This window comes from Mustela erminea, chromosome 9 (genome assembly GCF_009829155.1).
Source record: "Mustela erminea isolate mMusErm1 chromosome 9, mMusErm1.Pri, whole genome shotgun sequence".
Classification (NCBI taxonomy): domain Eukaryota; kingdom Metazoa; phylum Chordata; class Mammalia; order Carnivora; family Mustelidae; genus Mustela; species Mustela erminea.
Genome location: NC_045622.1, coordinates 37,442,454 through 37,467,783, shown reverse-complemented (window position 1 = coordinate 37,467,783; position 25,330 = coordinate 37,442,454). Strand labels below are relative to the sequence as shown.

The window sequence follows — 25,330 nt, the reverse complement described above, 5'->3', positions numbered from 1 at the left end:
ACAATAGTTAACTCCCTCAGGATCCTGGAAACCTTGTTTCCAAAATACCTGGGAGGCTTACACTATCCCCAACCCCCTCCCAACCTGAAACTATAAAATAGGCCACTCCTCAAGAACGCAGCACAGCTCTTTCTGCCCAAGTCCTGTCCCTGTGCTTAAAAAAAACAAAAAACAAAAAACAAACCATCTTTTTGCACCAAAAATGTCTCAAGAATTTCTTCTTGGCCGTCAGCTTTGAACCCTAACGTCTTTCTTACATCATAAAATAGTGTTAATCAAAATTCATGCAGAAAATCGTTGCAAAGATAAGAAGAGGTGATTAATGAAAATAGTTCTGCCAAGAGACTAGAAAGAGCAGGTACTCTGATAACATAGCTAGCGGCTGCCATGATGGTAAACTACATGGAGTCACAGAGCCTCCAGAGCCACCACTCACTGGGTCACCACCCTCTGCAGAAAAACTTCAAGGGAAACTGGGGCTGTCAACTCTTTATTTACAACTGCTGCTGGCCGAAGTGTAATATCTACCGTTTCCAATAAAATTCCAGTACAATAATAAATCTCTACACTCCACAGGGCTTGTTAATAATAGAATCGTACTGTTACAGCTCTCCTCATGCCTCCATTTATAACAGGTATTTGGAAGTTTCTGTTTTTAAAGATTTTTATTTATTTATTTATTTGACAGAGAGAGAGAGAGATCACAAGTAGGCAGAGAGGCCGGCGTGGGGGAGGGGGAAGCAGGCTCCATGATGAGCAGAGAGCCCTATGCGGGGCTCGATCCCAGGACCCTGAGCCACCCAGGCACCACTGCCACTAATACTAATAGCAGTCATTTTTTGAATTCTTACTAAATCCTGTGCTAAGTAACATATACCCATGAGTTCAACTGATACTTGCTATGACTCTGTAGAGTCAGTACTGTGCTGCCAATTTTATAGCTAAGGATTTGAAGCTTATAGAATAGAAAGAAGCAGTTTACGCCTCCTGGGGGCTTAACATGTATATATACTATGCCAAATAGTCCACATGTATTTTCTCATTAATCCTCAAAAAAACCCCAATGGGATAAATGCAATCATCAGCCCACTTACAGACAAGGACACTGAAGATGAAAAGCCTAAAAGGACACATAGCTAGTAAATCAAGGAGTCAAGTCAAGCCAATGGCTGACTTTAGAACCATGCTTTTAACCTTTATGCTATCCAATCTCTAAGTAACTTTTATTCAGTCATTTAATGAGCATCTATGCCAGCCAGGCACTATGGACACCATGAAAAAGAATGACTCTGACATTCTGCCGATGCTCCTGGTTTATGGGCATGGAGCCAGTGGGTAAATTGCTGGCCCACTCACACCAGGTCTGACTCCAAAGCCCAGGTTCTTAACCATACCATCTGCTGCAAAAGGCATAACAAATAGATTTTCCTAAACATAATTCAGGAAATCTTTTTTTTTTTTTTAAGATTTTATTTATTTATTTGACAGACAGAGATCACAAGTAGACAGAGAGGCAGGCAGAGAGAGAGAGAGGGAAGCAAGCTCCCTGCTGGGCAGAGAGCCCAATGCGGGTCTCGATCCCAGGACCCTGAGATCATGACCTGAGCCGAAGGCAGCGCAGCTTAACCCACTGAGCCACCCAGGCGCCCCTAATTCAGGAAATCTTAAGTTTCATATTAATTTTGCTTACTTTTTACAAATGAGTATTATTACTTAAAAAAAAAGGATTATTTGTGGGGGTGCCTGGGTGGCTCAATTGGTTGAGCGACTGCCTTCGGCTCAGGTCATGATCCTGGAGTTCTGGGATCGAGTCCCACGCTGCGCTCTCTGCTCAGCAGGGAGTCTGCTTCTCCCTCTGACATCTCTCCTCTCATTCTCTCTTTTCCTCTCAAATAAATAAATAAAATCTTAAAAAAAAAAAAAAGATTATTTGTGAACGTTTTAAAGCACTCGTCTTCTGTCTTCTCTATACAAACAGAAGCTTTCTTCCACATTATCAATGGGTAACAGAGCAGAGCTCATGAAAGAGTATCTGCTAAGAGTCTCACAGGCATAGTGAAAGGAGCCAAGGGTAGAAACTGAAAAAAAAATGTTCACAAAAACCCTGAGATATAAAGTTCTAGATGCAAAGGAGGCAGCCACATATGAGTTTTGAAGAAAGAAAATAAAGATAAAAACCTCTGTATTTGTTTATGTGGGCTAGGTTTTCAGACAAACACTGCTGCTCAAAGCAACACAAATTGCTTCATCAAACATATAAAAAATTTCTAATGGCACCGAGTTGCTGATCACATAAAGAATTAACAGGCCAAAACAGAAGAAAAGCTCCAACTCAAAGAGGCAAGCAGAATCCTTTTCTCTGGGGACCTGCTGATCTGAACAAATGTTCACACTGGTTTTGACAGTTCTGTAGAGAGAACTGTCAAGGCCTGATCAAGATTGGTGAGGGGAGGGGGCCTGATGCATGTCCTCCCTACCTTAAGCTGGGACCACAATGGTTAAGAAGAGAAGCATATGTAAAAACAGGATTTTGCAAGTACATTAGCTTGTACATTACATTATTAGCTGGTTGAACCTCAAGTCACAACGTGAAATGTAGTTTAATGTGGCCTAAGACTTGTGGTGTCTCTAGAAGCCTGGAGAAACAGATATGAATCAACTCTGGGGGAACTTAACTTCATCTCTGATCTCAAATTATTCCTGATGATCATTTCTTAGGGACAACAGATAACAAAACATACAAGGAAACAAGTCACCGCAAATGAGAACAAGCATAAACAGAAATCAGAAATGGACAATAAAAAGAAGCCAAAGGCATTCAGACACTGGGTTATTAGACACAGAATACAGAACAAATATCTTTACTATAATGTGCACAAAAAATTATAGACAGGCTTAAAAACATCTGCAGGGAATTTTTTAAATCACACAGTGTATTTCAAAAGAACTAAGTAGAATTTCTACCCACATCAAAAACAACGAAATAAAAAATTCAAAGGACAGTTTGAAGAATAGATGGGCATGGGAGTTGCTTGGCTCAATCTACAGAACAAGCAACTTCTTATCCTCAGGTCAGGGGTTTGGACCCCACATTGGGGTCCGAGTTTACTTTGAAAACAAAAACAAAAACAACAGATGGGTGAACTGGAAGATCAATATAGTGCAGGAAGATAAAGCAAGGGAAAATACAAGAGATTAATAGTCGTGGGAGGACAGAGTGATCCTTAGATTTATTTAACTTCTGAAGACTCTGAAGGGAGGAGAAAAAGAGCGCAGAGGTATTATCTAAAGGGAAAGGATTTTCTAGGAGTCATGAAAGACACCAATTCACAGCTTCATGAAGCCCTACAAAAAAGAATGTCCTATCTAGATTCATCAGTGAAACTATAGAACACCAAAAACAGCCAGCTGGAAGAAAAAAAGACTACTTCCAAGGGGGAAAAAAAAAAAAAAAAGGCAAGCTTAACTAATAGCTCATTTCTCAACAACAAAACTGAAGTCCAAAGATTCACTCTCAGTGATTAATTCTGTCCACTGGTGCCAAGGAAAGCTTCACATAAAACAGTTCAGCCAGGACAAAAAAAGGCAGTTTGGGTTAAAGGTCAAGGTGGGTATGCCTTAGTGTCACATGCTAACCAACTTCTGGTGACTTAACTTGGAAGTGTACGCATTATTTTCACTTCGTATTTCTATCTCCCTGTTTCTTCTTTTTTTAAAATGAACATTTTATACAGGTCTACTGTGAACCGGACTCTGCCTTTCACCTTTAGAATAACCTACTATGTAGAGTCTATAAGGGAAATAAACTTAGGAGTCTGAGTGACGTAGCCAAAGTCACAAGGCTTTTCCATGTTGAACTCTGCCTAGATCATTTCCATGCTGCCTCTTTTCCCCCTTCTCTGCTTTTACCTTACTCCTGCCAAGAACGGAAGAGTACCTCTTCAGATGCCTTTCCCTAGAAGACATGCTTTTGAAATCAAAATAAGAATCTCAGGGGCAGGGGCACCTGGGTGGCTCAGTGTTGGTTAAGCCTCTGTCTTTGGCTTGGGTCATGATCCCAGGGTGCTGGGATCGAGCCCCGCATCGGGCTCTCTGCTCAGCGGGGAGCCTGCTTCCCCCTCTCTCTCTGCCTGCCTCTCTGTTCAATAAATAAATAAAATCTTTAAACAAACAAACAAAAAAAGAATCTCAGGGGCACCTGGGTGGCTCAGTGGGTTAAAGCCTCTGCCTTCCACTCAGGTCAAGCCCAGCATCAGGCTCTCTGCTCAGTAGGGAGCCAGCCTCCCCTCTCTCTCTGCCTGCCTCTCTGCCTACTTGTGATCTCTGTCTGTCAAATAAATAAATAAAATCTAAAAAAAAAAAAAAAAAAGAATCTCAGCTGGCTCTCCTCAAGTACTAAATAATCAGAGTAAAAACTATTATTATTTTTTTTCAAGTAGGCTTCATGCCCAGTGTGGAGCCCAGCATGGGGCTTGAGTGTAAGAAAGTAAACACTTTCTCTCTTGATCACTGGTGACATACTGACCAACTGACTCACTTTTCTATCTACATGATCCCTCTATAAGAAAGGAAATAAACAAATTTGTCTAAAGTAAGGGACTACAAAAAGAGTTGTGTTTTTTTTTAAAGATTTTATTTATTTATTTGACCGAGATGACAAGCAGGCAGAGAGGCAGGCAGAGAGAGAAAGGAGGAAGCAGGCTCCCTGCTGAGCAGAGAGCCCGATGCGGGGCTCGATCCCAGTACTCTGAGAGATCATGACCTGAGCCGAAGGCAGAGGCCCAACCCACTGAGCCACCCAGGCGCCCCCAAAAAAGAGTTTTAAAGGCTCACCCTCTTCAATAGCTCTGATGAATGGCAAAGACCTTTTAAGGAATGATTTATCTCGTAATCCTAATAACCCTTTTGACTCTACAACAATGGCAACAGAAACCAATGAGATTTCCCAATGAAGATTTGCTAGGCCTTCCTATTTGGAATTTATAAATAACTACTAGATAATCATTTGCAATCCATACTCACCATCTACAATAGACATATTTCTAGATGTTGACGTAGTCGTCTTTGAACTTCTGCTTCGAGTAGAAGTCTCTAGACCAGTGCCTAGTGTTAGAATTAATAAGCAGTCACTATACCATTCTACCAGGAATCAAGTTTTAAGATAGTGCCAAATGAAATGTACAAAAAGTTACGTCAAAACATAGCTTATATAAAAAGTCAAAGACATATAACAAAAAACGCAGTCTACTCAATTTTCAAAAACTACTCTTCCAATCAAAATATAAGGAAACATTTTGTAAACTTAAGGATAATGAAAACGAACTATAACTAGAGGATGAGGATCTCTTTCTCTGAAAATTTTTAACTTTTAAGTACTATTTGACCAGCTTAAAATTCCTATGGATAAATATTTAATAAAAACAACTGAAAATACTCCTAGAAACAAATGTATACAATATACCAGGAAGTCACTGGATGACCAATTTTCTATTATTTGGATTATCCAAGGACAACAGTCCCACGTTAAATACAATGATGACAATTAATGTTAATGACTGCTTGAAGATATATTGTTTTAGGGTAGTTTTCTTTTTGAACATATTTTATGAAGTCACTTTATAAAAATGTGGACATTTGTATCTCATGATAGTAACAAAAATAATAATGTTTATGACCTGGAGTTTCTTCCTGCTGCCAATGGTCATTAAGCAGCCATTTTCCTTAGCAGCTCATATTTGCCTATTATTTTACACCTGTGACAGTACCCAAAAAGTACTGTGTGAGGAATGTAGTGAAGTTCTTAAAAAAATGTTAAGAGACATTAAAACATTATGTGCACGTGACCATTAAAATTTATTTAAGTAAACATGTATGTCAGAACTATATTAAAGACTGACTTTATGCATTATAAACAAAACTTTTAAAAGATTGCGTAACTTAATTATGATGACAAGAATACAATCATGTGCGTCCCATTCAACTGCCCAGTGTGAATGCGTGGGCAAGCCAGTACTCAGTGCTAACCTCTTCCTCTCTGAGACCCTCCTCTCAAGACTGAATTCTGCCCTCTTCCTCCTCGTCGGCCTCTTCCTCGGCCTCTTCCTCTACTGGCTGCTGCTGTGACGTCCTCATCAGAGTCATCAGCCATCTGTTCTGCCAAATCTATACTCATAAGGTCCTCAGCACTAAAGGCAGAAGCAGCGTCCTCAGACTGAGATCTGAGGGCTCTGGCCCTTGTCATAGCCTGAGAGGGAAAGAGAAGAAAATATACATTAGTAGAAAATGCAGCATCCTAAGTCATTAATCTGGTTACTCAGATAACATTTAATATTGTCAAACTATCAGCACTATTATTTCTCACTAATCATGCTATAAAAATGCCAAGCAGGAGAACTCTCCTTCCCCAGCTATCAAATTCAATTCCTACGATTTGTCAGATCAATGTGCCATACTTATTTGTAAAATGAGACCTTTTGAAAAGGTATACTGAAAATGATAAAATTTCACAGACTCAAAACTTTTAGAACTGGTTAGAATATTGGCAATTGCCCCTAATTCAACATCACCATTTGTAAGAGACTGTCATCACCTGAGCTACTCTGTACAATGGGCTTTTAATAAATAACAAGAAAAATTCTTATAAAAAATGGCTATTATCTCTGGGGGACAAAATTTTACAGTGCTCTTGCTTTCTTCTTAATTCACAAATCATAAATTCTCTACAATATAGATTTTCAAAATATTACTTTGGAATCAGAAAATTATGAGCAATAATCTCTCACAAAAATTAAGTAGAATTAAGAATAAAAATGTAGGGACGCCTGGGTGGCTCAGTTGGTTAAGCAGCTGCCTTCGGCTCAGGTCATGATCCCAGCGTCCTGGGATCGAGTCCCACATCGGGCTCCTTGCTCTACGAGGAGCCTGCTTCTCCCTCTGACTCTGCCTGCCACTCTGTCTGCCTGTGCTCGCTCTCGCTCTCTCTCTCTCTGTCAAAATAAATTAAAAAAATCTTAAAAAAAAAATAAATAAAAATGTAAAAAAAGAGGGGATCCTGGGTGACTCAGTTGGTTAAACTTCTGACTCTCGATTTCAGCTCAGGTCGTGATCTCAGAGTAGTGAGATCAAGCCCCCGCACAAGGCTCCGCACTCGGTTTGGAGTTTGCTTGTCCCTTTCTTTCTGCTCCTTCCCGTAACCTCACACTCTCAGATAAGTAACTATATAAAATCTTTAAAAAAAAACAAAACAAAGGGCTGCCTGGGTGGCTCAGTGGGTTAAGCCGCTGCCTTCAGCTCAGGTCATGATCTCAGGGTCCTGGGATCGAGTCCCGCATCGGGCTCTCTGCTCAGCAGGGAGCCTGCTTCCTCCTCTGTCTCTCTGCCTGCCTCTCTGCCTACTTGTGATCTCTCTCTGTCAAATGGATAAATAAAATCTTAAAAAAAAAAAAAAACCAAGATAAATAGAATTAAGTAGAGTATAACAACTGAAGGCCTGGAAAAGAATAAAAGCTTAAGACCAAGAATATGCCACAAATTTTAATTTGATAAGAAACTGCCCAGAAAAGACAAGTTGAGATTTAATGAAATATTTTAACTCTGAAATGAGTACAGATTTTCTGATTAAAAATAAAATAAAAGTAATGTTTCCCTGAGGTCCTTCCTTAAACCAAAATGTTGTAAGGAGAACAGAAATGAGTTGTAATACATTCTCAATAAAATCAGAAAATAGCTCCAACTTCAAAATACAAAATCTCTGAAGAGTTAATGAATATAATGAAGATCTGACCTAAGGAACAAGGTAGAGAAGAGTCTTAGGCAGTATAAAGCTGTCTAAAATTGATCTATATATTCTAAGGGACCATAACTATAGTCTCTCTTGCTTGAATAAAAAATTCTGGGTCTAAGAACAGGTGGGGAGAGCATTTCTGAGCTCTCTGTGATACCATGAATTGAAGAGAGGCAGGGCTAAATCAGGAGATGAGAACAAAACACATAGGGTAGAAAGAGGAGGAAAGAGGGAGGTGGGAGATAATCCAGCTGCATCATGATGATCTCAGCTTAAAGGAAATAACAGCTAAATCACAGCAGGAAGAGCTCTGTAGGGCACTACCGTGTAAAAAGAAAAAAACTTCAGGGAACATAACAAAAAACACAAAGAAAAAAATGACAGAAAAAGATTTCAACTCATTTTTCTTGTCCCAGATGAAGGATGGTCAATCCTCATTATTCCCAGATTCTGTATTTGTAAATCATCTACTTGCCGAAACTTATTTGTAACCCCTAGAACAATACTCCTGATACTTTTGTAGTCATCTGTGTACCTGTGTAGAGTGGAGAAAATTCTGAGTCTCCTGACACACAAGTTCCCGGATGAAGAACACTGAACACTCAGCCTTGTTTCAGCTGATACTTTAAACAAGCGTCCTGGGGCGCCTGGGTGGCTCAGTGGGTTAAAGCCTCTGCCTTCAGCTCAGGTCATTATCCCAGGGTCCTGAGATCCAGCATGGATCTCTCTGCTCAGCGGGGAGCCTGCTTCCTCCTCTCTCTCTGCCTGTGCCTCTGCCTACTTGTGATCTCTGTCTGTCAAATAAATAAATAAATAAATAAACAAGCGTCCTTTCTGTGGCATATTAAGTGTCAAGGTTTTCACATTTCTGCGCTTTTGGTTGGTGATTCAGTGTTGCTAAAGTGCTGTCCAGTACTCTCAAGTGCAAGAAGGCTGTGATGTGCCTTACAGATGAAATACATGTGTGAGATAAGCTTCATTCAGGTATGATTACAGGGTTGCTGGCTCTCAGTTCAATGTTAATGACTCAACAATATACATTAAAACAGAAAGAAACAAGAAAAAGGTTATGTACTGATCAGCGGATAAAAATGCTGTAACCAGTAGTTGGCAGGAACCCATTCCTCTATTTCCCCTAGGAGCAATATGGGTTAGTGTTCACTAGGTTAGTGTTTGCAGTAACACAGAACATAAAGAAATAACAAGAACCAGCTGTACTTTTTTAAAACTATATTTAAAGAGAAAAAGGAGACCCAAATTATATGATTAATAAGACAGATCTAACTGATGTATGTTGAACTCTCTATTCTGAAAATATAGACTTCTTTCCAAGACCTCATGAAATGTTTCATGTATCATGGGGTACTAACAAAAATATCAACTAAGTTCTAAATAGTAAGGGTATTATATAGTCTAATTGCCATGAATCAAATCAGAAACTAAAGATAATAAAACAAAAACACCTGCTTCCAAATCATAAAATTAAAATTGAGGAATCTGGAAAATAATAAAATACTAGAAAACCTAGAAAATAATAAAAATACTGTAGACTGGAATATATGAAATAAAGCTGTGTTTATAAAGAAAGCCTACAGCCTATTAAAAAAGAATGAATGAAAATAAGTAGATTTGATATTCAAAAGTTAGGACAAATAAAGCTCATCCAAAGGAAATTATGAGAAATTAATAAAGATACAATCATAAATAAACAAATCTTAACTAAAAATCCATTTAAATTAGCAAATTTAAAAACTGATCCTCTGGGACAAAGCCACATTGATAAAAATCACTAACTTAATAAAAAGGGAAAGAAAGACAAATATACACTATTAAAAATCAGAATCGAGGAGAAAAAAGATTGAGGGAAAATTAGAAGAATCTTGACAAAATACTCTTCAATCTAAGTAATATGGATAATAAATGACCTAAACATATCCAACAATAGACACACAGTCTCAACAGACTAATAATAATATCAAAGAATATGTAAGAAAATTGTTAAAGGAACACCACCCCCGGAAAAGGAACCACAACCAGCAAGTTTCACAGGTATTTTATCAAATCTTCAAAGAACAGATAATGCCACTGCTATTTCCATAGTACCAGAGCATAAAGAAAGCAAGCTCCCAATTTCTTTGTACAAAGCCAGCATAACAGAGTACTGAAAAACTGACAAAAGGCTGCAGGCCCAAAAAGATGATTACAGGATCTTACTTATGAATATTAAAGCAAAGGGAATACAGGAACATATGGAAAAACCAGGATACCTGTTACCAGAAGGTTCACAAAGTGGTAACAAGAATGGGGCACTAAGAGTATGTTTTAATATAACTCACCAAACTAATAGAAAGGAGGAGGAAAAGATCCCACAGGCTTATCTCCACAGATGTCAAAAAGACCCTTTCTGGATGTGAACAAACCCCAAAATCCTTCTTTTACACAACAAATACCCTAAAATATGCTACCCCTCCCCCCCCCACAGAGTCCGTGCACTTTGCTGTGAGCACTCTTCCAGAGAGACCACTGTCCTCGGCACAAAACCCAAACCCAACAAAAATTTCTGGGCAAAGAACATGACCAGGTGTTTCATGTAAATATAAATGGTTTAGAAACATAAAAATCACTGAGTTACTAGTAACAAATGTAGCAGGGGTTAAAAACAATAGTCAGAAGCAATTTCCTCACCCTCTGGATTTTTTTTTTAAGGTTTTTGTTTTTTTTTTTTAATTCATTTGACAGACAGAGATCACAAGTAGGCAGAGAGAGAAGAGAGGGGAAAGCAGGCTTCCCGCTGAGCAGAGCCCAATGTAGTCTCTAGGGCTCAATCCCAGGACCTTGGGATCATGACCTGAGCAGAAGGTAGAGGCTTTAACCCACTGAGCCACCGAGGCGCCCCCACCCTCTGGATTTATAAAGATCAAAAGATGTCATGATACATCACGATGACAAGGATGTGGGGAAACAAGCACTCCCAAATACTGGGTAGAATGCAAACTGAGTGACACATCTCCGGAGGGACATGGCAGTATCTAACAAAAATGTAAGATGCCTGTGTCCTTCTGTGATTATTTTTTGGAATTAATTACCCACCCTCATTTCCAAATTTTATTAAAAATTTCCAAATTTTTACCTTTCCTCTGTCTAAATACCATACCTTCATTTTATCATTTAACATTACATTCAAATATTTTAACTCCACTTTTCTGTGCAACAGATTCTGGAGTTTACGGATAAATATTAAGTATGTTACCTCCAAGAATTAGCAGTGGAATTCTAACTGACCTCAGGAGTGTAGGTTCAGAGCCATTGTAAGTGCAGATCTAGAGCCACTGGTAGGACAATGATTCCATATGCTTTTTTGTGAGATTCAAAAACTCCTTTCCTGGTAGTATACCTCTATTTTGTTTTGTTTTAATTGTGACAAAATATACATACCATAAAACTGAGCACCTTAACCATTCTGAAGTGTACAGTTCAGCGGGATTAAGCACATTTACCCCGTTGTGCAACATCACCATCATCCCCCTCACGATCTTTCTCGTCATTTCAAACTAAAATTGACAATCCATACCTGTTAAAAAATAACTTCCTGTTCCCTAATCCCTCCCTTCCCCTCATTACCACTATTCTATATTTTGTTCATACAACTGACTACTCTAGGGATCTCATTTAAGTGGAATTGTATAATACTCATCCTTGCACCTGTCTTACTTCGCTTAGCATAATGTTTTCAAGGTCTGTCCATACTGCAGCGTTATCAGAACTTCATTCCTTTTAAGGCTAAGCAAAAGTCCATCATCACACATATACACAACCTTCTGTATATCTGCACACCTTTTGATGGCCATTTTAATTGCTATCACATTTTGGCTATTGTGAATGCTATGCGCATGGGTGTACAAACACCTGGTCCTTGCTTTCAATTCCTTCAGGTAAATACCTAAAAGTGTAACTGCTAGGTCATATAATTCTCTTTTTAATTTATGGAGGAATCATCCTACTATTTTCCACAGATTCTTTTATTATTCCCACCAGCAATGCACAAAGCTTGCAATTTCTCCATATTCTTGGCAACACTATTTTCTGTTTTGTAACTGTCATCTTAATAAATGTGAAGCAGCTCTGGTTTAGACTTCCATTTCACTAGTGACGCTGAGCATCCTCTCATGTGCTTATTGGTCACCTGTTTATCTTCTCTGCAGAAATGTCTGTTCAAGTCCGTCATCCACTTTTGCTGTGACTGAATTTTAGGAATTTTTTTAATGTTCTAAATATTAATCATTTACCAAATACATGATTTGCAAGTATTTTCTCCCATTCCTGGGTGTGCCTTTTCGCTTTGTTGACAGTGCTTGGTGTTATAGTTTGAAATTCAGGTAGAATACCTGCCTCAAATTCAGGTAGAACACAGGAAACCAGAGGCTGGGTAAACTATGGACTATGGGTCAGACCAAGAACAGATTTCACATTTTTAAAGGATTGTTTAAAAACAAAAACAAAAAAACAACAAAGAAAAAACAACCAACCATATACACAGACAAGAAACGTGACAAAGACCACATATGGCCCGCAAAGCCCCAAATATCTACTGCTTGGCCTTTTATTTAAACGTGACCTTACAGTTAAAGAAACTACTTAGAGCTTTTCAATGTGAACAATAGACTTTAAAGCCTCTTGGAAGGACTAATGCTTTTGTCTGTTTGTTTAAATAATTTAAACCTAGTACTAGGATTCATGTTCTAAGCTAAATGATTCTACATGGCTTGGAGTTATAGATTGGGAAAGTCTCAAATTCCATTACAAGTCCTAAATAGTATGCTAAGAATAAAGACCATTTATAACATCCTATGGCAAGCTGACAAATTACCTAGGAAACCCCAATTACCTGCTAACGCCTTAAAATGTAGCTGAAAAATCTAAACCTAAAAGTGCTTTCTTCTGAAAAACTCCCAAATGCAGTTTGTCATGTCCTCTACTACCTTCCTTTTATAAAATATTCACCAAATTCTTTAAAAGACTAATGAAAAACGGCTTAGGGACCCCAAACACAAAGGCCATGCAAAGAAGTATTTCCGTAATTTATTAAATTGAAATGGTGAGTTAAGTTTGAATGATCCAAGGACCAGGAGTCATTTCTTTCTTCTAGTATTCATTCTTGCTATTTGGCAAACTCTTTTCTACTTGAAGGATGCCTGGTAAGACGAATACAAACATAAATGTGGTAAGGGATCCCTAATCTCTAGCTTCCTCCTCTTAGCTCCCCCAAACCATCTTGTAAATGGTATAGCAGTTGCATCTACACTTCTGAGGGACAGTAATTTTTGATGTTCTGCCTATCAAAAACTGTCAGAAATTTCACATTTTTAGCCACTCATTGGCTATGCACTGTATGAATGTTGTTATAATATAAAGTTTTGATAGGACATGGTATGGTAGAAAAGCCTAGACTTGAAGGTAGAAATAGGTTCCAATTCCACCCCAACGCATATGTGCTCTCAGTGTCATTTGTGCACATGACACATCTAGAAAAAATTCAATAAATGAAAATTTAATGAATACCATTTGCCCTTTCCCCTTTAAAACAGTAATGAGTGGGGCGCCTGGGTGGCTCATTGGGTTGAGCCGCTGCCTTCGGCTCAGGTCATGATCTCAGGGTCCTGGGATCGAGTCCTGCATCGGGCTCTCTGCTCAGCAGGGAGCCTGCTTCCCTCTCTCTCTCTCTCTGCCTGCCTCTCCACCTACTTGTGGTTTCTCTCTGCCAAATAAATAAATAAAATCTTTAAAAAAAAAAAACAAAACACAGTAATGAGTAAAACCAAGTACGTAATGTGCTCTGCTTTTTCCATGACATCGATGTAGGGGAATGAGTCTGACATCGGGAATGCTGAGTGTGAAATTCTGTGGATGGTGAGAGCTTTTAGTTCTACTATTAAGTACTGAAGGCTATTAATGAAAGGGAAGAAGGAGCTAGGAAGTAAACTGTAGCCAATACTGGCACTACTGTTAGTAATGTTAGTTAATGTTGCAAAATTCCCCATATTACATGATGAACAGTGTAAATTGTACAAAGGGAAGAAACCTGGCACAAAACTAGACACTAAGATTATCCTCCCATATCCTCTATAAAGAAGGTTATTAACTGAGTTAATTTCTAAATATTCTAACAAACTGGGACATAATTATTGGGGGGGGGTTACTTCCCCCACAGTAAGTACACGGCACCAAACTTTTGTAATAAGACAGAGAAAAGAAAAAGAATACCCAAAATGCCGTTCCTAATCCTTAACATTCCAGATAAGGTGCATTACTAGATCAGGCTAAAATCCTAAATAGTCTGTATGGTATCATAGACGATGAAGTAAATCACATACAGATTTGGAAATTTTACTTAAAAAAGAGAAAAAAAGTCTGTCTCACGGCCTTTAGAGATGGTACTGAATTATTTGGTACGTGATTTTTCCTCTGTCAGGATCTAAAACTGCCTCACATTAAAGGCTGTGGTATTACCTGGTGGTCATTAGTAGATGAACTACTGAACAGATTCCTTTGGAAGAGAGTTCAGAGGAAAAAGGAGTAAATTGAGAGTCCCGTTCTCCGTAGGCAGGGTTCTTTTCTGTTTTAGTATCCCAGGTATTGACTTTTACCTAAAAAGTATGTTTAAAATAAAGTAAAAAATATTTACAGAGTGGTGGTCCGTGGGGAGGGAGAAGGGTGTCTTACTCTTTTTTGCTCACAGCAGAGAAAAGAGTGGAGGTTATAAAAGTTAATTTGAGGGATGTGTCAAGTGCTTCGGCTCTTTGTAATTCACCACCTGTCAGGGGCAGTTCTGAAATCCTTAGGAAAATGACAATGGACTAGCAGGACTGCTGTATTAACTCAGCAAGGGTGACCCTTTAGGTTATGCTAGGGTTTCGCATTTTTTTATATGTCTGCCTCACCTACTAAACCAAGAGTCTCTAGTGGACACGAACCACACGTTTTCCATATCTGTATTGCTAATGCCAAGTAGAACAGCTAGGCTATAACAGATACAAATGAAAGCAGTGAAGACAAAAATCCCAACAGTAATTAGTTATGAGATAACCTTTAAATACTAGATAGCAATCATAAAATACTAAAAATAATCAGAAAATAGAAAAATGTATTTCAACCATGAATTCACCAAGTACCAGACACAGGCCTGAAGGTTCAGCAAAAATGGTGGCTAGCCAGAAGTTCCTAAACTGGGCTCGGGTCATGATCCTGGAGTCCCAGGATCGAGTCTTGCATTGGGCTCCCTGCTCAACAGAGAGTCTGCTTCTTCTCCCTCTGACCCTTCCTTTCCTTTTTCTTTTCTTTCTTTTTTTTTTTTTTTTTTTAATATTTTATTTATTTATTGGGGTGCCTGGGTGGCTCAGTGGGTTAAAGCCTCTGCCTTCGGCTCAGGTCATGATCCCAGGGTCCTGGGATCGAGCCCTGCATCTGGCTCTCTGCTCAGCGGGGAGCCTGCTTCCCTTCCTCTCTCTCTGCCTGCCTCTCTGCCTACTTGTGATCTCTGTCTGTCAAATCAATAAATATAATCTTAAAAAAAAAAAGCTTTAACTCACTGAGCCACCCAGGTGCCTCTGACCCTTCCTTTTCTCATGCTCTCTCTCTCTCTCATAAATAAATTTTTAAAAATCTTTAAAAAAAAAAAAAGTTCCTAAACTGCAGAGAAGTTGAGAAAGACCAGCATTGATGGTGATCAAGCCCACTACAACAATTTTGAAAGCCCAGTGGATGCTGTATATTTATCTATGGTAATATTGCTAGCAAAACACGTTTCTTCCTTTTTGCCCAAAATAATATCAGCTTAGTAGGGCAAGATTTCCTCTTATGCTAGTAAGATGCTCTGAAAGCCATTATGTATTATTTTGATTACTAAGGACTCTTGTCATTTGTGCTCATCCTCCCTACCCACCCCCAAAACACACAATTAAGTAAGTCTTAGACAAGAGCAAAAGGATAGAATGGGAATATGGGGAAGCTGAATACCGGTAGGCTACACTGGTATAAATCACAGGCAGCTATCCTCAGCCAATCCCTGCTCAGGCCTATCTACCAAAGCAAGGTCCCATGGACTATTCTACATAAATCTACCAGGCACTCTAGCTTAACAAACCAGCACAGAAGTACAGCAATTTATATAAGAAATTACCTCTCGAACTTCATCTTCTTCATTAGTGTTTTCTTGTCTGCTTTCTCTGAAACGGCGTACCTGTGTTAAAAGTAAATCAAAAATGTTGTTTAGTCCTATCATGGAAATAGAAAACAATGGGCTACGATTGATTTAGAAATGCTTTCCACCAGACCTAAAAACGGGAATTTTTTGTTTCAAATTTTCATTTAAATTCTAGCTAGTTAACATATAGTGTAATCTTGGTCTCAGTAAAATTTAGTGATTCATCACTTACATATAATACCAAGAGTTCTCATCATAGCAAGCGTCCTCCTTAATTCCCATCAACATCTAGCCCAATCCCCAACCACCTCCCCATCATGCTTCAGTTTGTTCTCTATAGTTCAGAGTCTCTTATGGCTTGCTTCCCTCTTTTTTTTTCTTCCCATATGCTCATCTGTTTTGTTTAATTCCATGCATGAAGTCAACAGTATTTGTTTTTCTCTTATTTCGCTTAGTATAATATATTCTAGCTCCAACCATGTTGTTGTGAATGATAAGATTTCATTCTCAGGGTCATGAGATAGAGCCCACATAGGGCTCTGCACTCAGAGGGGAATCTGCTGGAGATTCTCTTTCTCCCTTTCTCTGCCTCTCCCCGACTCCTATGTGCATGAAAATAAATAAACCTTTTAAAAAATAGTATCTGAAGTGGGCGGGCCTCTGAAAATCATTTTATCAAGTCAACTTGTTTACTGTTTGCTGATAATGGTCCTGGAGCCAAAAGGGAAACTAGAAAGATTCTTTTTTTTTTTTTTTTTAATTCCTGCCCTACAGGCTCTTATAGTAATATAATTAGGGAAAAGTTCTATTTATTTAATAATATACGTAGCACCTCTTTACTGAGCAAACACTACTGTACAAACACTTTAATGCCAAACACTACTGTAGGAACTGAGAATCCAACAATGAACAAAATAGTTACAAATTCTGCCCCCATGGAGTTTAGGATTGTGTGTCTGCGTATGCAGCCAATAAACAAAAAACAAAATAAGAAGTTATATTGTGTTTTAGATGGCAGGTCAGACTGAGTTAATTTACAGCTAGACTAAGAAAGCACTGTCATCTCTGGGGAGCCCTTATTTACTGATGTTTATTTCTGATGGTTTTCAACCTGCATAACCAGTTAGAAGCACGGCTTGATTAGGAGACCAGAAGGGCATAAAAGATCCCCTGGGAATTTCTGCACAAATCTTGGTGTGTTCAATCCAGGGACCCGTGTGTGCAAATGAGGACATGAGAGCTTATGCCTGGCTTCTCATAGGTCTCTAATGCCTGCCCATACTCTTTTTCTTTCTCTTTTTTTTTTTTTAAGATTTTATTTATTTATTTGACAGAGAGAGATCACAAGTAGGCAGAGAGGCAGGCAGAGAGAGAGAGAGAGGGAAGCAGGCTCCCTGCTGAGCAGAGAGCCCTATTCGGGCCTTGATCCCAGGACCCTGAGATCATGACCTGAGCCAAAGGCAGTGGCTTAACCCACTGAGCCACCCAGCTTTTTTTCTTGATGCATCATATATTTTGCCTTTAAATGAAAATCTCATGAAGTATGCTCAGTGGAGTCTTGAGTTCTTCAAATATTCGAACTTGTGAACACTTTGCAAAAGTCAGTAAGTATACAGGGTGCCTGGGTGGCTCAGTTGGTTAAGCATCTGCCTTCAGCTCAGGTCATGATCTCAGGGTCCTGGGATCAAGCCCCATCTGGGGATCCCTGCTCAGTGGGGAGCCTGCTTCTCCCTCTCCTCCCCGTTCCTGCTCTGTCAAATAAATAAAACCTTAAAAAAAAAAAAAAGTACAATTAAAAAAAAAAAGACAGTAAGTATGCAGGGAAAAATAAACCAGGAAGAGGGTGAGGAATACCAACGAGAAGTCACATCTGAATAGAATGATCATGCAAGGTCTCACTGAGAAGGCAATTTATGAGCAAAGGTAATCAATCTTGCGTAACTAGGAAAGAATATTCTAATCAAAGGAAAAATTGTGCATAAGGGCACTAAGGGAGGGGTGCTTGTGTGGCTCAGCCAATTAAATTTCTGACTCTTGATTTCGGCTCAGGTCATGATCTCAGGGTGGTGAGATCGAGCCCCACACTGGGCTCCGTGTTCAGCTCGGAACCTGCTTGAGATTCTTTCCTTCACCTTCTGCCTCACGATGCCCTAAATAAATGAACAAAATCTTTTTTAAAAAAGGCACTGGGGCAGAATGCATAGTATGTTTAAGAAATAGCAAAGAGGTTGCTGTGGCTATGAAGGTTCAAAAAGGAACAGAAAGCCAGACTGAACAGGGTCTTGTTAAAAAAAAAAAAACCTATAAAGAATTTTTTTAAAGGCAGGAGTTGATCTGAAATATGTTAGTATCACTGACAGCTGAATTGAGGACAGAATGGGGGGGTGGAAGAGGGACACAGTTAGAAAAAGGGAGAGGAGTTTGGAAGCTATCAGAATAATCTAAATGAGGGGCGCCTGGGTGGCTCAGTGGGTTAAAGCCTCTGCCTTTGGCTCAGGTCATGATCCCAGGGTCCTTGGATCGAGCCCCACATTGGGCTCTCTGCTCGGCAGGGAGCCTGCTTCTCCCCCCCTCTCTCTGCCTGCCTCTCTGCCTACTTATGATCTCTTTCTCTGTCAAATAAATTAAAAAAAAAAATTTTTAAGAATAATCTAAGTGAGAAATGGCAACGTGACGGACCACTGGTAGTGATGAAGACGTGAGTAGTCAGAATCTGTATGTATTCTGAGTAATGCCAAAAGGACTTCAAGTCAGGATACAGGTGGCATAAAGAGTATCTACACAGAGAGCAAGGCTGAAAATCAGCAATTCAGACTGGGAATATTACTGGTTTGAGGCGTCTATTAAACATCCAAGTAGAAATGTCTAACAGGCCGCTGACTGCAGAAATCTTGATCTGAGAAGACATCTGGGCTAGGACTTTTGAAAATCACCACCAAACAGACAGAATTTAAGTCCAGGCAGCTGGATGAGATTACAAAGGGAATATGGAGCTGAAGAAAGGCTCCAAGGACTGAATTCTGGGGACTCCCAATTTCAGAGGCAGGAGAGATGTGAGAAAACAAGAGAAACAGAATATGCACCGTGAAGAGAAAGAAAAGCAGAAGAGTGTGTGGTTGTAAAGCCAAAGAAAGAAACATTCCAAGAAGAGTTCAAGGGAGATTTAAGATGAACTGATAGTGGATTTAGCAATGGAGGTCACTGGTGACTTCGATGTGAGCAGCTTCACGGGAATGATGGGTCAAAACCCGGATGATGGGTGTAAGGGAAAAAGGAGAGAGAAAAATCAGGGCGCAAATACACAGAACTCTGAAGCAATTCTGCTGTAAAAGACAAAGAAAATGAATAGTAGCTAAAGGGAAATGGGAGTAAAGAGGGCTTTTTTGTTGTCTAAGGAGAAATGACAGTACGTTTGTTATGATTTGGTAGAGGGGATAAAAATTATTTTTAAAAGTGGCATAGTATGTTAATTGTGCTCTAGGCAGTAAATAGCATACCAAAAGTGCTAAGTCACTCACAGAAAGGAGTCAGAGTGAAAACACCAAGTAGGTACCATGTGCTGGTAGTGTCCTGGGACTTTACATGTGTTCTTTGGATCCTCACAACAATCTTGAAGGAATTTTTTTATTATTATTATCCCCATTTTATAGATGAGGAAACAGAGGTAGAGAGGCTAAAACGCTCACTGATAATTACACGGGTAGTAAGAGTTTTGATTTTGGACACAGGAAATTTGGTCCAGAGTCCACGCTCTTAGTTACAACCCCCCATCCCTCCCGGACCCTCTCAGGAGTCGTGATAGCTCTCCAGATAGGCATTCTCAAGTTACTTGCTTTTGTGTTTGTCTGTCGGTTTTTTTGTTTGGTTTTGTTTTTTAAGAATTTTAGGTTCACAAAAAACTAAGGAGGTACTGAGATTTCCCATACAGCCCCCCAGTGCCACACATACATAGATTCCCCTATTATCAACCTCCCTCCACCAGAATTGGCATATTTGTTATAACTGATGAACCTATACTGCCACATCATCATAACCATCCAAAGTCCAACGTTTGTTGTTGTTGCTTTAAGATTTTATTTTTAAGTAATCTCTACACCCAGCATGGGGTTCAAACTTACAACCCCAAGATCAAGAGTTGCATACTCCACCGATGGGGCCAGCCAAGCTCCCCCAAAATCTAGTTTACATTCTGGTTCACTCTTGGTGTGCTAAGAGTCTGGAAAAAGAATGACCTGTATCCACCTAAATTAGAGTATCTTACGGAGCAGTTTCACTGCCCTAAAACTCTTCTGCACCACCTACTCATCCCTTCCCTTGCTCCTCACTCAACCCTGTGGCCTCTGATCTTCTTGTCTCTACAGTTTGGCTTGTTTTTTCAGAATGTCATATAGTTGAAATCCTGTAGTTTGTACGACTGTATACTTGATGATGTTGTATGGTTGAAATCATACAATCCTCTGCAGACTGGCTTTTTCCACTTAGTAAAATGCATTTAAGCTTCTTCCGTGACTCCATGGATTGACAGTTCCTTTCTTTTGGCCTAAATAATGTTCCCTTGTCTGGGTGTTTCACAATTTACTTACCCAATCACCTACTGAAGGACATCTTGGTTGCTTTCAAGTTTTAGCAATTATGAATAAAGTTGCTATATATACCTGTGTGCAGGTTTTTATGTGAATATAAGCTTTCAACATCTTTAGGGAGATACCAAGTAGCACGACTGCTGGATCATATGGTAAGAGTATATTAAGTTGTTTAGAAAGCTGCCAAACTGTCTTCCGAAGTGACCATACCATTCTGCATTTCCACCAACAATGATGAGTGTTCCTGCTGTCCACATCCTCACCAGCATTTGGTGTTGTCGGTGTTCTAGATTTTGGCCATTCTAATAGGTTCATAGTGGTATATTCCACTGTTAATCTGCTGATGAGATATGATATAGAGCGTGTTTTCATATGCTTACTTGCCATTTGTACATCTTTGGTGAGATGTCTGTTGAGGTGTTTAGAATGTTTTTACATCAGGTTGCCTGTTTTCTTATCGCTGAATTTCGTTTTGTTTTGTTTTAAAAGATTTTTTTTTATTTGAGAGAGATAAAGGAAGGAGGAGGAGAGGGAGAAGGACAAGCCAACTGTGCACTGAGCGTGGAGCCTGACACAGAGTTTAAGTGGAAACCAACCATTGGACACAAACCAACAGAGCCACCCAAATGCCTCTTATTGCTGAGTTTTAAGAGTTCTTTATATTTTTTGGGTAACAGTCCTTTACCAGATGTGTCTTTTACAAATATTTTTCCTTCAAGTCTGTTGCTTGTCTTCTCATTCTTCTGACATTGTCTTTCACCGAGCAGTTTCTCATTTTGATAAATTCCAGCTTATCAATTCCTTCTTTGAAAAACCATACCTTTGGTATTGCATCTAAAAAGTCACTGCCATGTAAGGTCATCTAGATTTTCTCCTATGTTATCCCCTAGGAGTTCCATAGTTTTTTATTTACATTTGAGTGGGATGTCATATTTTATATCTGTATTTAGTGGAGAAATACATCCCTGCCAAAAATTTATGAACCCCATATACCCAGGATATTTGGCATGGAATATTATTAGTTACACAACATCTCGAGGCTTTAAGAGAACCACGTTGACTAATTAAAAGCCCTAAAATCAAAGTCAAAGGGAATAAGTTTCAAAAATAATGTTTCATTCTGCTTAGAGGGAATCCAGAGGACACAGAAAATGATCCCCTATACTCTCATTACCTGAATATAACCAATGATAATGTTTGGAATATTTTCTTTCATTCTTCATACATACACACATACTTGCATATAAAATAAAAATCACTGGAATCACAGCGTATATAGTTTTAAATCTATGTTTCTTCAAAAGTGTAATTTTTTTTTTTTTTAAGATTTTATTTATTTGTCAGAGAGAGTGAGCACAGGCAGACAGAGAGGCGGGCAGAGGCAGAGGGAGAAGCAGGCTCCCCACTGAGCAAGGAGCCCGATGTGGGACTCGATCCCAGGATCCTGGGATCATGACCCAAGCCGAAGGCAGCCGCTTAACCAACTGAGCCACTCAGGCGTCCCCAAAAGTGTAATTTTTAATGGCTGCATAGCATCTAGTATTTATGTACCCACATTTACTTCATCAAAAATTTTCAAATTTTCCCACTGCAGACCACACTTAGATAAATTACTGCATACACAAATTTCTACCTCACTGTTGCCTTGGGAAAGGGCTGAGTTAAACAACAAATCTTAAGCCTTTTGATATGCCCTGACAAACTGCCTTTCAATGCAGCAGCTCAAATTTGATACTCCCACCAGCAGCATACTAAATACTTTTCTCAAACTGCTGTCACTCTGACAAATAAAAAGTACATCTCGGTTCCTTTGAATATCATTTTCACATGCTTATTACCACTTTTATTTCTTTTGTGAACCACTTATTCATGTCTTTGTTCATTGTTTCTACTGAAATGTTTACTACTTTTCTTAACATTTACGAAGGTACTTTAATATTGTGACTATCAACCTTTCTTCTGCCCACATACAAGTATTTTTCCCATGATAATACATTTTGTTTTTTGATAATGTGACATGCAAGCATTTACAATTTCTGTGCAGTTAAAGAAAGTTAAAGTTGAAGTTAAAGAGCTTCTCCTCTGATCTTTCCACTGCTTTTATGCTCAGACATGAATCTGAATTTCTAGATGAAATACCAAATCTCAAACAAAACTTACTAAAAAATTGAAAAGAACAGAAGTTTTCATCCTGAACCTGTAAAGTTTATTTTAAAGCATTTTCATGATCTTCAGGAGAAGACACTATCTATGGAGAACAAACCTAACATTTAATGGATTTCAACCATGATTCTGTTCTAGACCTTTCCCACTTTAATCCTCATTTCACAAGCTCAGTTTTATAGACAAGGAAACGAAACAAATCAAAGAGGCTAAATGGTGGTTTAATAGAAAGAAAAGTCAGGGCTACTCTTAACGAGAGAGTGTCTAATTAGATTTCTCCACCCCAAATTGTTACCTCTTCATCGATTTTATCTTCTAGGGCATCAATATGACGCTCTTTAAGAAATCGTTGTGTTTTTTCCAACTGGTATTTCACTAATTCCTCTATGGCATCTTTTTCTTCCTTGTCCACAAATTCCTGTACTGCTTCACCCATTCCCCTTTCTGTTAGAAGTGAGAGCTGCACATTCTGTAAAAGAGGTACAAATCAATGGATGCAGAAATCAGTATCTATTCCTTATCAAATAATTCTATACAAGCTAGGAAAATTAGAGTATAATGTGACCAGGGGAAAAAGATGAAGAAGTTACCTAGCTGCTGAAAGGAAAACAAATCAAAAAACAAAACAATGGACAATAAGTAAGCCTACTGATAAATTTCCCGGCCAGAAAAAGCCAAGTACAAATAAGAAACAAGAGTAGTGTTTAATAAGACAGGTGGGAAAGCAGAGGCCTGAGTGGTTGGGATGTAGAGTCCTGAAACGGTAGCTGATGATTAAGAGATTAGCTCCATCAGTGTAGTGGGAGGAGTAACGGCCCCTTAAAGACATCCACATCCTAATGTCTGGGCTGTGAATATGTCACAGCAAAGGAAAACTATGGTTGGTAACAGATGGAATTAAGGTTGCTAATCAGCTGGCTGTACAATCAGCAGATTACCAGGGACTAGGCAGGTGAACCCAGCATAATCACGAGCACCCTTAAAAATGGAAGAGGGAGGCTGAACGAGGAAGTTAGAGGGAGATCTGACTGGGGGAAAATGGCCAGAGAAATGTAACATTGCTCGCTTTGGAGGTGGAAGGAGGAGGCTGTCGGCCAAGAAACATGGACACCTCTAGAAACTAGAAAAGACAGGTAGTGGATTTGTCCCTCGAGTCTCCAGAAAGGAACACAACCCTGCTGAAACTTGGATTTTAGGCCAGTGAGACTGGAGTCAAATTTCCGACCTACAGAACTGTAAGATAACAAATGTGTTTTATTTTCAATAATTACGTTTGTGGAAGGAAATTTGTTTCAGCAGCGACAGGCAATTAATAGAAACAGATCTTAAAGGTGCATAAACTCTTGACAATGCAAGTAGCTTCACCATCCTGTGCTGTCTTTAGTTCTGAAATTACATCTAGACGCAAGAGAAATAAATCCTGGATTCAGAAACATGCAGCAGAGATAAAAAGGAAAAGCAAAACAAACAACAACAAAAATAATAGCCAAAATAATACCATAATTAAGCACTGATTCTTCTTGATGAAGAGTAACTAGAAGTGAATGTAATTCATTGTTTTCCCACTTAGTTCATGGACCCATTGTGAAGATCCCTTTTGTTGCAAGTATCCATTATACATATCCCAAATTAAAGTCGGTTATCCTCAGAGAGCCATTCTTTAACATGTAGGCTGTAATAAAGAAATTACCTTCTCTGCAGTCTGAAAATACTGTCTGACAAGGTCTTCTACTCTTAGGGTTGTTCCTTCTGAAGGTTTTGTATTGAGATTCCCAAAGTTGATCTCTTCTCCTAGAAAAAAAAAATCCCATGGAGAAACAGTAGCTTCTGGGACAGTGTGAAAGTGCCCAAATTCATGGCAAGTTTGGCTCAGTACAGGAGTTAAGGCCAGACTTGGTTAAGGATCAGCTTGCTCAACATGGTAAATTTTGAGGCAAAAACATGGCATTACTGCCAGCAGCTGCAGTCTTCCTCAAAATGTGTATTTCTCTACCTATCTGCAAGTCTTATGTCTCCTATAGCTATTCTCAAAGGGTGATCTTTAGACTTGATATCCGAGACCATTTCAGGGGATGTCCAGAGACAAAACTCCGTTTGTAATGACACCAAGATGCTATTTACCTGTTCCGCTATGTTGCCATTTGCCCTGATGATAAAAAAAAAAAATAACTGTGGGTTCCTTATTGCAAGTCAAGGCAGTGGCCTGGAATCGTACAACACTGACCACCACATCCACACGGCTCCAAGCAAAAGAAAGAAAGCCAGTTTCACTTAAGAATGTCCTTAATGAAACTGCAGAAATTATTCATTTAATTAAATCTCAGCCCTTAAATATGTTCCTTTTTAATATTCTGTGAGACAAATGGGACGTCTGCTTACAGCACTTCTGCTGCATTCCTAAGCAGGAGAGCTGCCTTAAAAATAGCAGGTAAAGAATCCAAAGAGTACTGGTAGGAAGCCAAGAAGCAGAGGGTCCAGGACTCACTCTGCTGATAGCCTTTGTCAGGAAAACAAGTAATAACCATCTAGCAGATGTTGGTCATGAAAACACAAATAGTGAAAAAAGGACAGGATCCCTGCTGGTAAGGGCATGTTATGAAA

The 25,330-nt window shown here is 39.1% G+C and overlaps 1 protein-coding gene across 4 annotated transcripts in view; it reads right to left on the bottom strand.

Annotated features, from left to right (window-relative positions):
• Window positions 1–25,330, bottom strand: part of MRE11 (MRE11 homolog, double strand break repair nuclease) — a 79,046-nt gene that overhangs the window by 18,186 nt on the left and 35,530 nt on the right. For all 4 annotated transcript variants that reach the window (XM_032356775.1, XM_032356774.1, XM_032356772.1 and 1 more), the window contains 5 exons: window positions 24,420–24,520; window positions 23,025–23,198; window positions 15,960–16,019; window positions 6,025–6,244; window positions 5,023–5,103 (listed from right to left, as the gene is read on the bottom strand). In XM_032356775.1, coding sequence (XP_032212666.1) covers window positions 5,023–5,103; window positions 6,025–6,244; window positions 15,960–16,019; window positions 23,025–23,198; window positions 24,420–24,520 — 636 coding nt within the window. The remainder of the gene's footprint in view (window positions 1–5,022; window positions 5,104–6,024; window positions 6,245–15,959; window positions 16,020–23,024; window positions 23,199–24,419; window positions 24,521–25,330) is intronic.